General features: G+C 51.6%; 1 protein-coding gene across 4 annotated transcripts in view; it reads right to left on the minus strand.

The window, feature by feature from the left end:
* Positions 1-13,758, minus strand: part of dmtf1 (cyclin D binding myb-like transcription factor 1) — a 23,672-nt gene extending 9,914 nt beyond the window's left edge. For all 4 annotated transcript variants that reach the window (XR_003933315.1, XR_003933316.1, XM_030113532.1 and 1 more), the window contains exons 1-11: positions 13,658-13,758; positions 8,546-8,637; positions 6,859-6,963; positions 6,704-6,789; positions 6,476-6,581; positions 3,899-3,975; positions 3,671-3,828; positions 3,287-3,319; positions 3,081-3,190; positions 2,131-2,359; positions 297-448 (exon numbers count right to left, since the gene is read on the minus strand). Coding sequence is in view for 2 of the 4 variants with exons in the window: in XM_030113532.1 (XP_029969392.1) it covers positions 297-448; positions 2,131-2,359; positions 3,081-3,190; positions 3,287-3,319; positions 3,671-3,828; positions 3,899-3,975; positions 6,476-6,581; positions 6,704-6,789; positions 6,859-6,963; positions 8,546-8,636 (1,147 nt within the window). In the remaining 2 variants the exon portion in view is untranslated. The remainder of the gene's footprint in view (positions 1-296; positions 449-2,130; positions 2,360-3,080; positions 3,191-3,286; positions 3,320-3,670; positions 3,829-3,898; positions 3,976-6,475; positions 6,582-6,703; positions 6,790-6,858; positions 6,964-8,545; positions 8,638-13,657) is intronic.
* Positions 13,759-14,255: the final 497 nt, after the last annotated feature.

A 14,255-nucleotide genomic window follows, 5' to 3' on the forward strand; every position in this document is an offset into this window, starting at 1 on the left:
CCGGAGCCGGACCGGAGCCAGACCGGAGCCGGACCGGAGCCGGACCGGCGGACCGGAGCCGGACCGGAGCCGGACCGGAGCCGGACCGGAGCCGGACCGGAGCCGGACCGGAGCCGGCATCGGTCATGGAACTGGAATCACTAAATTCTCATGGATTCCCGTCCCTGACTCAGCGTTATTTCACACTCTCATAAGCGGCTGCGCTCACTGCGTCTCTTTAGTTGCAGGAAACAAATAATCTGTTCCCTGTTTGGACTCGACTGTGTGTGTGTGTGTGTGTGTGTGTGTGTGTGTACCATTGAAGGGGATGTCCTTGTGATTGGCCACCTGTCTCTTGATGGTCCACCACTTGGACCGCAGCCACTGGGGGGAGCGCACGCTGCTCCAGCCGCCCGCCAGCTCCTCCCACTTGATCTCGTTCTCGTCCTCCACCTCCAGCTCCCAGATCCTGGAAAGGAGTATTTGTATTTTATGTATTTGAACGGGGACGATGCATTTTAGAATTAAAGCAAGTGTACCATGTTGTGCACAGACTTTCCAAAACACAGCATTGCAGCCTCTGTCCCCGTCGGGTCAAACCAACCGTCCACACCACGCTCATCCAGCCACACAACACTCTCCAGCCCTTGTTAAAATACAGCAAATCCAATTTAAAACCATTTGCAGATCTAACAATAAATAAATAACCTAAAATACCTCCCTCTGCCCCACCCTCCTATTAAACCTCCCACCCATGTCCACCCTCCCTCGTCTCCACTCAACCACCTATCTTCTACCCACATTCTTCCTCCCTCACCCCTCCCCTCCTCCATTCTTCCTCCCTCACCCTCCCCTCCTCCATTCCTCCTCCCTCCCCCTCCCCTCCCCACCACCCACTGTTATTCCACCCTCACCCACCTTCTGAACCCCCCTCTCTTCTTCCCATCTCAATATTTAGGAGCGTTTCCTGGATGGAATCTTACAGCCACCTCTGGAACTTGCTCTTGTTAATCCGTTTTCATTTTTTAGGACAAATTCTTTTGGAGCCGGAGGGGCTAATCCGTGGAGAGTTTTATAGACAAGGATAGAATCTGTGTGATTTATTATAATGTCCCAACTCAATATTTTATGTTCTTTTTTTAATTTTACAATAGTGATAGGTCTTTGGCTTTCTGTCTGAGATTTTTAACCCTTGCTTGTATGCAGTCTTGATTTGTTTCAGAGTGGTCTCCAGCATGCGCCCATGATGGCTCACCGTACGCCATGTGTGAGAATCATTCTGTTGAAGTGAAGGACGGCTGATTCAGCTGTCAGGTTGTCCCTTATGAATCCAAAAGTTGATAAACTAAGTTTCATTTTGTTCACAGTCTTTTTTACTTGTTGTTTGAAACCGAGTTTGGGTCCATAGCTACGCCCAAATATTTTAATTCATGAACATTTTCAATGTTTGTTCCTTGAATCACCACAGGTGGATTTGTCTTTTTTTGAAGCAGTTTTAGAGAAGAACACACCAACTGTTTTTGACAAATTCAACACAAGTTGTGACTCTTGTAACCACTCTGAAACTGTCCACACAGCTGAGGACGGCTCCTGAGCCGCTTGTGGTTGGTTCTTTGCATGGACATAGGCGACTGCATCGTCTGCATACATTTGACACTCTACATTGGATGGACAGCTATTTGGAAAATCATTTAAGTAGAGACTGAATGATAAAGGAGACAGGGCTGAACCCTGCGGCAGCCCTACTTCATTATAAGTTGTGGATGTGGAATCTTGAACTTTGACATGTTGTTTCCTTTGCGTTAAATAAGATTCCATCCATTGCACAGCGCGCACAGAGAAACTGAACTGGGACAGTTTGTTAAGTAAAATCTGATGGTTAACAGTATCGAAAGCTTTCTTGAGGTCAACAAACGCTGCCCCAACGACTCCTCCCCGTCTGACTTCTGTTTAATCTTTTCCACAAGAAAGCATGCGGCTGTTTCGGTGGAGTGATGTTTTCTAAATCCAAATCGCATTTGATGAAGACTGAAAGGACTTTGGTTTCAATGCTTAATAAGTTGTTCGGCTATGCCTTCACCACACTCTTTCTCTCTCTCTCTCACACACACACACACACACACGTGCGCGCTCGCGCTCAGGGGTGTGGACCTGCGCACGAGGCTGAGCTCGTCCTCCTTGGTCCACTCGGTGCCGCCGCTGTGCTTCCAGTTCAGGTAGTTCAGCCACTTGGAGCGGCACTGCTTCTCGGAGCGCGTCCGGACCCGCTCGGCCACCGTCGCCCAGGAGACGCCGCCGGTGACGGCCGAGCCCGGCGTCACGCCCGCCATCTCGTACACCACCTCGGCCAGGCGCCGCTCCTCGTCCTCGCTCCACTTCCCTGCAGCGCCGAACAGGAAGACTCCGCCTTCAGAAGCAGCTTCGCCCTCCTGTGGCCACTTCTAGCTACTTTCACACCGTCGGGGTCAGGGGGTGGGGGGGCTGTGGGGGGAGGGGGGGTGTTGGTATGACTGTGGGTGGGGCTGTGGGTGTGGGTGTGGGTGGGGGTGTGGGTGGGGCTGTGGGTATGACTGTGGGTGGGGGTGTGGGTGGGGCTGTGGGTGGGGCTGTGGGTATGACTGTGGGTGGGGCTGTGGGTGGGGCTGTGGGTGGGGCTGTGGGTGGGGCTGTGGGTATGGGTGTGGGTGGGGCTGTGGGTATGGGTGTGGGTGGGGGTGTGGGTGGGGCTGTGGGTATGGCTGTGGGTGGGGCTGTGGGTGGGGGTGAGGGTGGGGGTGTGGGTGGGGCTGTGGGTGGGGCTGTGGGTGGGGCTGTGGGTGGGGCTGTGGGTATGACTGTGGGTGGGGCTGTGGGTGGGGCTGTGGGTGGGGGTGTGGGTGGGGGTGTGGGTGGGGCTGAGGTGTGGGTGGGGCTGTGGGTGTGGGTGTGGGTGGGGGTGTGGGTGGGGGTGTGGGTGGGGGTGTGGGTGGGGGTGAGGGTGGGGGTGTGGGTGGGGCTGAGGTGTGGGTGGGGCTGTGGGTGTGGGTGTGGGTGGGGGTGTGGGTGGGGGTGAGGGTGGGGGTGAGGGTGGGGGTGAGGGTGGGGTGTGGCGCCGTGCCGACCTGTGTTGCAGGTGTCCTTCATCAGGCGGCAGCGGTCCTTGACCGACGAGGCGCTGCGCCCCAGAGCGGCGCCGATGGTCGCCCAGTCGTTCCCGTGTTTCTCCCTCAAGCTGCGGACAGAAACAGGTCTGACTAAACCCCGCCCCCAAACCCAAACCCCGCCCCTAAATCCAACCGTCACCAAACCAGCCACGAGGCGAACTCACCCCCTCAGCTTCTGGATCTCCTCGGGAGTGTACCTCCACGGGACCAGCGGGACGAGGTCCAGCATTTTCACAAGAGAGGGACGAGAAGCAGAAAAGATCAGTCAGACTTGGAGAACCAGCCTGGACCAGCTGACCCTCCTCCAGTCCCACAGAAGGTCACATGATCAGAGTCCAGAGCCAGTGGACCTGGTCAGCCCTCCAGTAACCAGACCAAGTCCAGAAACAGTTTAAAGTGTGGAGACAGTTCAGGATTCCAGCCCGAGTTCTAAACCATGTCCCAGTCCCCCTGGTCCTGATAAGATAGAGTCAGATCCGGTCTGAGCTGCAGTCCAAGTGAATCCCCGTCAGAGCCAGCGCAGCCTGCCGGTCTTTGGCCGGACTCACTTGCCGACGTGGTTCCGGTTGTCGTACATCCTCAGCACTCGTCTGTAGACGGCGAACAGCGGCCTGTTGAGGCCCAGCGCCACCGAGCGGTAGAAGTCCTTCCTCTCCTCTTTGGACATCTCGAAAATGATCTCGGCCGGGTCGTCGATACCACGTTCCTGAAAACACAGAGCTTCAGGTTCTCCGGTCCCGACGCTCGGTCCCGGAGCTGCAGGCGGCGCCGCGTACCTTCACATATCGATCGATGTTGCTCATCAGGATGTCGATCTCCTCCTTAGACCACATGCCCTGCTTCCACTTGTGACCTGAGGAGAGGAACGCCAAGCCAACAATCCACAACGGCATCATCTCACACAGTCTGTTCGCATCCGGTCCAGTCCTGGTCCAGAACCAGGGTCTCAGTTGAAGTGAAAAGTAAAAGTCTAAAGTCTACAGTCGAAATCTGTCTAACCCGGAGGTCACGAGGGGAGAGCAGGACGCCACTGCAGAACGTAAGAAGAACACATTTCAAATCAGTCCCACGAGGATTCAGAGGACCAGAAACAAGCCGCAGACCAGGAGCAGACCACCTCAACGCTTTCCTGAACTGGTCTTAACTTCAGTCCAAGTCAGGTGAAAGTCCAGCAGCAACAAGGTAAAACTGGAAAACCAGTCCGAAAGCAGGACCACGTCCCAGGACTCTGGGAGATTCAGATCCTCTCCGCAGATCGTAGTGATGAACATGTTTAATATTTCATCAAAAATCCTGTGGAGTGTGGAGCTGAGAGAGCAGCCAATCAGCTCGGAGCCACCGGACCACAGCCTCCTGATAAAGCTCCCTGATTGGCTGAACAGCTGCGCCCCACCAAGGCGTGAACAGTTCCCTCTCAGTGTCAGAGCTGGAGCCATGACAGACAGTGAAATATATTCACTATACAACAGTGAAATATATTCACTATACAACAGTGAAATATATTCACTATACAACAGTGAAATATATTCACTATACAACAGTGAAATATATTCACTATACTATATGTCAGAGAAATATATTCACTATATGAAGTGAAATATATTCACTATATGTCAGTGAAATATATTCACTATATGTCAGTGAAATATATTCACTATACTATATGTCAGAGAAATATATTCACTATATGAAGTGAAATATATTCACTATACAACAGTGAAATATATTCACTATACTATATGTCAGTGAAATATATTCACTATACTATATGTCAGAGAAATATATTCACTATATGAAGTGAAATATATTCACTATACAACAGTGAAATATATTCACTATACTATATGTCAGTGAAATATATTCACTATACTATATGACAGTGAAATATATTCACTGTACTATATGTCAGAGAAATATATTCACTATATGAAGTGAAATATATTCACTATACTATATGTCAGAGAAATATATTCACTATATGAAGTGAAATATATTCACTATACAACAGTGAAATATATTCACTATACTATATGACAGTGAAATATATTCACTATACTATATGACAGTGAAATATATTCACTATACTATATGTCAGTGAAATATATTCACTATATGACAGTGAAATATATTTAGAGCCCTGAATCCAGGATGAACCAGAACGTGGCTCTCAGAGAGGCAGAGCTCCCCCACAGCAGCAGTAAGAACACCACATACACTAAACCCTGTTATTCCTCCCAACACAAACCACGTCTGGGAGGAAGCTGCCTGCTGCTTGTTCATATCTCAGTGTTTCCTCACAGTGACCGACACTCCGGAACCCCCCTGTTTTTGTCTGTTCTGGATCCTGGTGTCCAGAACACTTCCTGATCTGGATCAGCAGCTGATCTCTCGTAGAGTCCTTGAAGAACTGACACTGTCATGTTCTCTCAGCCTCCTTGTCATTTCTTGTTGAGTTATGTCCAGCTATGTGACAGACTCCCGATCTCCCAGTGATGAAGAATCCTTTAAACAACTCCTGGATCCAGACAGTGATCCGGATCTTCACCAAAACTTAATGGATTCTAAGCTAGCCCAGGACCCCCCTCTCCACTAAGTTTCATTGCAATCCGTCCATGACTTTTCCGTAATGTTGCTAACAGACCAACCAACCAAGTGGCGTGATTCCACGACCTCCTGGCAGCAGTAACCAGTCTCCAGCGAGTCCTGGATGCTTCCCTGTCCCACCGGACCGCCACTGAGGACGCCTTCCTGTCCAACAACCTGCCGTCTCCATCAGCAGCGCCTTGCTGCGCCGTTTCTCTCCAACTGAGAGGTCCGGTGGGCGGGGCTAGCCATCACTACTTCCTGGTTCCAGCCAATCAGATGTGAGATCCTGAGGTTGCTGGGTACTATCGGGAATCAAACCATGTCACATCAAGCGGCACCATGTTTCAGAACCTGAACCCAGTAGAACCTGCTGTTTGCTGGTGTTGCTGGTCTGACAGAACCCAGTAGAACCTGCTGGTCTGACAGAACCCAGTAGAACCTGCTGGTCTGACAGAACCCAGTAAAACCTGCTGGTCTGACAGAACCCAGTAAAACCTGCTGGTCTGACAGAACCCAGTAGAACCTGCTGGTCTGACAGAACCCAGTAAAACCTGCTGGTCTGACAGAACCCAGTAGAACCTGCTGGTCTGACAGAACCCAGTAGAACCTGCTGGTCTGACAGAACCCAGTAGAACCTGCTGGTCTGACAGAACCCAGTAAAACCTGCTGGTCTGACAGAACCCAGTAGAACCTGCTGGTCTGACAGAACCCAGTAGAACCTGCTGGTCTGACAGAATCCAGTAGAACCTGCTGGTCTGCGGTGGTACCTTTGTTAGCCAGCGTGTCCTTGTCCTCCTTGGTGGTGAACCAGGCCTGACTGACTGCAGACACTTCGCTCTTCAGGGACACGTCTCCGTCCTCGTCCTGCAGCAGCTGTTCAGGGACACAAGGCCTCTGTCAGAACCAGACCACCTCTGTCAGAACCAGACCACCTCTGTCAGAACCAGACCACCTCCGTCAGAACCACCGGGGCCTCCGTCAGGCTCCATGTTTACCTGAATGTGAGCCACGCCCCCCTCCGTCAGGTCTCCGCCCGTGGTGGCCGTCATGGTCACCTCGAAGCTCTCGTCGTTCTCCGACACTGCGGACAGAACCGGAGGTGAGCTCAGCCGGGAGCGGCGGCGGCGGCGAGGGTTAGGGCGGTTCTCACTGGGGATGGTGACCACGGAGAACCGAGCCGGGTCCGGGTTCTCCAGGGTCTCCGGCTCTTCCGTGGAGAGACACAGCTTCTTCTGAACAGGCCCCGAGTCCTCCTCTGCACACACACACACACACACACAGGTGTATTTTTCATCTTCTCTTCATGTGTTCATTCCTCATCCTGTCATTCCACCACTGCAGCACGTCAGTGTTTTTCTGGTTCCTATTTTTTAGCAGCTGCTTTTGGATTTAATGTCTGTTCTGCTTAAACACTGGATGAGCTAAACGAGCTACACTAGCTAAACGAGCTACACTGGCTAAACGAGCTACACTAGCTAAACGAGCTACACTGGCTAAACGAGCTACACTGGCTAAACGAGCTACACTAGCTAAACGAGCTACACTAGCTAAACGAGCTACACTAGCTAAACGAGCTACACTGGCTAAACGAGCTACACTGGCTAAACGAGCTACACTAGCTAAACGAGCTACACTGGCTAAACGAGCTACACTAGCTAAACGAGCTACACTGGCTAAACGAGCTACACTAGCTAAACGAGCTACACTGGCTAAACGAGCTACACTAGCTAAACGAGCTACACTAGCTAAACGAGCTACACTGGCTAAACGAGCTACACTAGCTAAACGAGCTACACTGGCTAAACGAGCTACACTGGCTAAACGAGCTACACTAGCTAAACGAGCTACACTAGCTAAACGAGCTACACTGGCTAAACGAGCTACACTGGCTAAACGAGCTACACTAGCTAAACGAGCTACACTGGCTAAACGAGCTACACTAGCTAAACTCGTGTGTCATGACCATTTCCGGGCCGGGCAATGACCTGACAGTTTACCGATACCGAGGGTCACTGCGATAACCCAGGTCACTTTGCTGATGTCGGTAAATTCAGTGTCAGAAACAAAAGAAAAAGAAGAAGAAAAGTGACGGAGAGCTTCTGTCTGAGAAGTGAGGGACCATGAGGGACTGGGTTTCCATGGAGACAGAGCCCTCTAGTGGTGGGTTTCCATGGAGACAGAGCCCTCTAGTGGTGGGTTTCCATGGAGACAGAGCCCTCTAGTGGTGGGTTTCCATGGAGACAGAGCCCTCTAGTGGTTACAGAGCGACACTGCCACGGAGAAGGATCAGTACTCTGAAGTGGAACCGGTTCCTCAGCGGGTAGAAGTCCTGGTTACTCGAATAGAAAACAGACAAGAGGAGGACAGACAGAGGAGGACAGACAGAGGAGGACAGACCCACCGGAGGACAGACCCTCCAGAGGACAGACAGAGGAGGACAGACCCACCGGAGGACAGACAGAGGAGGACAGACCCACCAGAGGACAGACAGAGGAGGACAGATCATCCGGAGGAAAGACAGAGGAGGACAGACCCACCAGAGGACAGACAGAGGACAACAGACCCTCCGGAGGACAGACAGAGGAGGACAGACCCACCAGAGGACAGACAGAGGAGGACAGATCATCCGGAGGAAAGACAGAGGAGGACAGACCCACCAGAGGACAGACAGAGGAGGACAGATCATCCGGAGGAAAGACAGAGGAGGACAGACCCACCAGAGGACAGACAGAGGACGACAGACCCTCCGGAGGACAGACAGAGGAGGACAGACCCACCAGAGGACAGACAGAGGAGGACAGACCCACCAGAGGACAGACAGAGGAGGAAAGACCCACCAGAGGATGCACAGCGGAGGACGACAGTCCCAACGCCGTCCTGAGGCAGTGGGACGGATGTCACCTTCTCATCCTCAGAGGAGCAGCTCATCCTGCAGCAGACAGAGGGGACAGCATGTCAACATATGGGGGGCATCCAGGGGGGACAGGGCCCCGGGAGGGGGGGACAGGGCCCCGGGAGGGGGGGACAGGGCCCCGGGAGGGGGGGCAGGGCCCCGGGAGGGGGGAGCAGGGACCCGGGAGGGGGGGCAGGGCCCCGGGAGGGGGGGGCGGGGGAGCGGGGCCAGGGGGACCAGGGTTCCAGGAGGGGGGAACAGGATTGGGGGGGAGCAGGGCCGGGGGGTACAGGACGGGACAGGGCCGAGGTATATTATGGGGTGGCGGCTCAGGGCCGCCCAGCAGCAGTGACAGAACCAGCAGGTCTGACTCTGGGTTCCTGGTGGGACTGCTGCTCAGAGAGATTCTCCAGGAATGTTCTGGTGTCAGCAAAACGCTGCAGATGGTGTGAACATGAGGGTCTTTCAGGAGAAACCACGGACCCCCGATGCACACTGCATGCGGTCCAGCTCCAGTCCGGCAGTGTTGCCAACTCCCCAGTAAGAGAAGTCGCTATTGGCTGTCCTAAAAGTCGCTAGCAGTCGCTAGATGACGTCATCACCTAATTTGCATAATTGGCAATTTGCATGTAATTGTAATGGACGCTGTAGGAGAGAGGAATAACGTCGTGGGAGAAGCAAAAAGTGAGCTAAAAATACACTAAATATGTTTAGAACTACAAATGAACTGACAGAATTGACAGTACAGAAACATTCAACATGTCCGTCCCGCTCTGTGGCCCAGGACGGGAGCAGCGGCGGATTTGCGCACGCTCGATTCATTTGAAGTGTGGAGGCGGAGCGGCGTGGGTCTGCAATCTGCTCCGACTGCAGCAGGGGGCGCTGCGGAGACTGACCGCCGTGAGTGCTTTGGGACAGGGAGGGGCTCACGCAGCACCCGCTGCTCGTTGAGGACAGCGGAGACGTCCTGTCACGTCTCCAGAGCACCAGAAAAAGTCACTAAATTTGTCGCTAGTCGCTTTTTTAAAAAAAAGTCGCTACAGGGGTCTGAAAACTCGCAAAATATAGCGACAAAATCGCTAAGTTGGCAACACTGCGGTCCGGTACACCGCAGCACTGTGATTCACACCGCCTGCAGTGTCTCTGCAGTCCGCTGGAGGAGGTTGCCAGATCTGTCGTTATCCCCCGTAGACAATATGAAACCTGTTTAACTCAACAGAAAGCAGCCCAAACTGCCATCTGGGTTGAAAATGCAGGTTAAAACCGTATTTGTATGATGAAAAACACGTCATAAACACATCATCATTTCATCAACCCGTCCGACGTGTTCAAAAAAGACGCTTGATTTGGAAAAAACCCGCCCAATCTGGCAACACGGAGCTGCTCCGTCACACAGCTGCTTTCATTTTGGAGTCATTTGGCTTCTCAGCAGTGACGAAGAACAAAACGGTTCATTCTTCTAAAGCGTATAATGACTACATCACTGTTTGTTCTGTTTTCTACCAGAAGAAGTAAAAAAATAGAATATTAAGGCAAAAACACGACAGATTTTATTTTGAAGTAACTTATTTTGGAACACGTATCGCGTTTCCTTCCGGCGCCGACTTGCTTCTGTCTGGATTGACTCGGTAGGGCTGCGGCGCCCGGAAAAATAGGATCCTTGTGGAAAGAGACCGGAGCTCCGCAGAGGCTCCGGAGCCGGACTGCGGCTGGACCGGAGCCGGACCGGAGCTGGACCGGAGCCGGACCGGAGCCGGACCGGAGCTGGACCGGAGCTGGACCGGAGCTGGACCGGAGCTGGACCGGAGCCGGACTGCGGCTGGACCGGAGCCGGACCGGAGCCGGACCGGAGCCGGAGCCGGACCGGAGCCGGACTGCGGCTGGACCGGAGCCGGACCGGAGCCGGACCGGAGCCGGAGCCGGACCGGAGCCGGACCGGAGCCGGACCGGAGCCGGACCGGAGCCGGACCGGAGCCGGACCGGAGCCAGAGCCGGACCGGAGCTGGACCGGAGCCGGACCGGAGCCGGACCGGAGCCGGACCGGAGCCGGACCGGAGCCGGACCGGAGCCGGACCGCATCCAGTGTGCATCGGGGGTGACTGACAGGGTTGGGGAGTAACGGATTACATGTAACGGCGTTATGTAATCAGGATACAAAAAATTGTAACTGTACTCCATTACAGTACACACAAAAAAATATGTAATCTCATTACAGGTACTTCTGATAAAAACACGGATTACTGAGCAGGATTACTTTTGAAAATCAGACTGAATTTACCAGCAACAACAGACATCCGCGCCGTATACAGACACTGACACTTTACAGCACTTTACGGCACTTTACGGCACAAACCACCACATCGTAGATCTATAAACAGTAGCCACCGTAGATATATAAATGATAGACGCCGCATCGACCGCTGTCTCGGAGCAGCCTCCCGCTCTACTGATATGTTTAACTGAATGAAACAACCGGCGTTGCCGTGGATTTTACCCCCTGCTGCTGCTGCCGTCACGGCTGCTGCAGAGAGAGAAACTCTTTCTCTGGATGGAAACGAGACATTCGGTATTTCAGTCAGATGAGGCCAGAACTTCTCTGTACTGTAAACTCTGCCTCCAGCTGTGAAAACGCTCTCAACTCTGGACATCCAGGGACTCTTCAAACCTGAAGACACGTCTACAGGTATGAAACACACCTGAACCCACAGTGAAGCTAAAGCAGTGGTTCTCAAACTGTGGGGCGCGGCCCCCTGAGGAGGGCACAGTGCGATGCCCGGGGGGACGCGTGTGACCGTGGGGAACATGCTTTTTTTTTACTCCGGACTAAAATAAAGTGTAATTGCACATCCACTCCAGCAGGTGGCAGTGGCGCTCTCACGGTCAGAGCGTGCAGCTCTACTGTGTAGGTTTTTTTTTGCACCGAGCTGAGATGTGAAGCCAGTAAACAAACCCTGAGACAACATGGAGACATTTTTAGCAGGGATGAAAAGAAAGGCAGAGAGAGACGAAGACAGTGAGTCAAAAGAGAACTCTGAGTGTGGAGAGGCAGGACCCCCTCTCAGGGCCGAGGGCTGGGTTCTGCTGAGTGTGGAGAGGCAGGACCCCCTCTCAGGGCCGAGGGCTGGGTTCTGCTGAGTGTGGAGAGGCAGGACCCCCTCTCAGGGCCGAGGGCTGGGTTCTGCTGAGTGTGGAGAGGCAGGACCCCCTCTCAGGGCCGAGGGCTGGGGTTCTGCTTCCTTTAGCAGCATCTGACCTTTGTGAAGCCAAACCTCCTCTGAGAAGCTGTGCTCTGCAGAACCTGCTCAATTTGAATTTATTTACTGATTTTGTTTAATTTGATTTTCCAGCAGCACATGGTGCAATAAGTCTGTCAAAAATGTTCAGTTTAAACAAGGATATTATTATTTTTTGAATTTCAGGCAAATTGATGAACTTCACATCTTTTTTTTTTTACAGACTAATAAACACTGTTAAAGTCACTCTTGTAAGTTAAACTAGATCTCTTTCTTTTTTGTTTTCTTTAATGTTAACAAGGATGTTATGCAGAGGTGAACCTAGAAGAATTTTATAGACAAATGCTGTTATTTATAGTTGCGGGGGGGGGGGGGGGGTGGGGGGGGGGGGGGGCTGAATTGTTTTCTTCTTGCTAGGGGGGGCGTGACAGAAAAACTTTGACAACCACTGAGCTAAAGTGTTATTAGCCTGTTAACCTGTCAGTAACCTGCTAACCTGTCAGTAACCTGCTAACCTGTCAGTAACCTGTCAGTAACCTGTCAGTAACCTGCTAACCTAACTGCTAACCTAACTAGTGTAATTTATTTTATTTAAATTTTGGTTATTCGTATAATGAAGCGATGTTTGTGTTTTCTCAATATCTCATTTGGGTTAAGAGTTAAAGATTTGTGACAAAAGCAAACAACCGTGTGCTCCATGCATAATCTATGCTCTTTTTAATAAATAAAAAAAATAAAGCAAAAAAAGAATAAGGTAAATAAATGAACCCAAACATGTGAAAGGAGTTCCAGCCAATATGAGCCTCTACTTGTGTTTTAATGAGAGCTGCTGAACCATCACTGTCACACACAGGAACACACAAGGCGAGCTGTGTGTGTGTGTGTGTGTGTGTGTGTGTGTGTGTGTGTGTGTGTGTGTGTGTGTGTGTGTGTGAGAGAGAGAGAGAGAGAGAGAAATACACACGTCAGCTGGGTTACATCAATGGCTTCAGTCTTTAACACTGGCTTTTTAAAGGTGTGTGTTCAATCAGACTTCCAACTGAGCAGAATACTTGAGTACAATGTAATCCTACACTAGTAATCCACATGTCATGTTGTTTACATTCAAGCAAAACGACAAAAAACTGGAGTCAGAGACAAATCGCTCCGCTCTGCTGCTTAATAAACTATATTTACTGAATAAGGTGATTTCAATCTGAAATTTCTTGAAATAAACGAGTCTGAACAGAGCTGCTCACTTCCGCCCTCCTGCGTTTACACGTTGAACTGAAGTTAATAAACAGCAGTAGGTCTGATTTATTAAAATATGAGAAGACGGCTCTCACAATAAAATGAAATGCGCCGATCTGTAGGTTGAATCACTCGGAGATACTTTCCCATCAATGGGAAAGCAGCAGTTGGATTTTAATGTGTCTGAAAGCATAAATACGTAAAATTGTACAGTTTCTGAATGAAGGTTGGCGTGCAAAATAATTTATCATTCATGTAGAACAAGAGCGACGGAGGTGAAGACAAATATGTGGTTTGTGTTCGAATAAATCGATACTCCAACAAGGAAAGTTGTTTGAGTCTGGATGAGACGTTATCATGCACAAATTCACTGCTAGCCGTTAGCATCCGAGGAGCTAAGCTGCTAAATGAAAGACGAAAAGTGTCGGGCGCCATGTTCGTCCAAAGCTGCAGCCGCGGCAGCATCAAGGCGCTCCGGTCCGCCGGGACGGAGGGCTTCCGCGGGCTTCGGGGGTCTGGGAGGACGCCTCCCGGGTTCGGGTCGGGCTCCCCACACACACAAAGTCATTTTTACTTTTGATTCGGCTACTTACTTCCTGTTTTCGGTCCGGGGACTGTGAGTTACCAGGATGGAGAGAAGTGCCAGGATGGAGGGCCGGCCGTCTGCTCACAGCCACCCGTCTGCAGAACAAACATGGCGGCCAAGCGGCGGCCGTGGGCGCAGCCATTTGTACGGAGGCTGGCGTTCCAGCGCGGCCGCCATCTTGGATGGGTCTCCCATACTCCCCCAGGGAATTCATTTCGACAACTCCCCGACCTTTTGCCCGATTTTTACAGTTTGCTTTGTTACAAACGGCAGAGATGCAGTTATGCAGAGATGCAGAGATGCGGGCTTCATGTTTCCGTCTTCAGGAATGTTCCAGGCTTGATGTCCCTGAAGAATTCAGCGAGTTTTCAGGCTGACTGAGAGTGGCAACAACAGGAACTTTGCTCCGGGGCTCGGTCCCTAATAACAACAGGAACTTGATGAAGTGATGAAGAGCCTCCGAGCTCTTCATCACTTTTCAGTTCTTGCCTGCTGTTCTCTCTAACACCAGCAGGACTGAGACATTGTTTATCAGCCATATTTAAAAGTCATTCAAACCGCGACTGAGAAGTTCAAATGATGGATTCTTTCTGATTTGCTTCCTC

This window comes from Salarias fasciatus, chromosome 17 (genome assembly GCF_902148845.1).
Source record: "Salarias fasciatus chromosome 17, fSalaFa1.1, whole genome shotgun sequence".
Lineage (NCBI taxonomy): Eukaryota > Metazoa > Chordata > Actinopteri > Blenniiformes > Blenniidae > Salarias > Salarias fasciatus.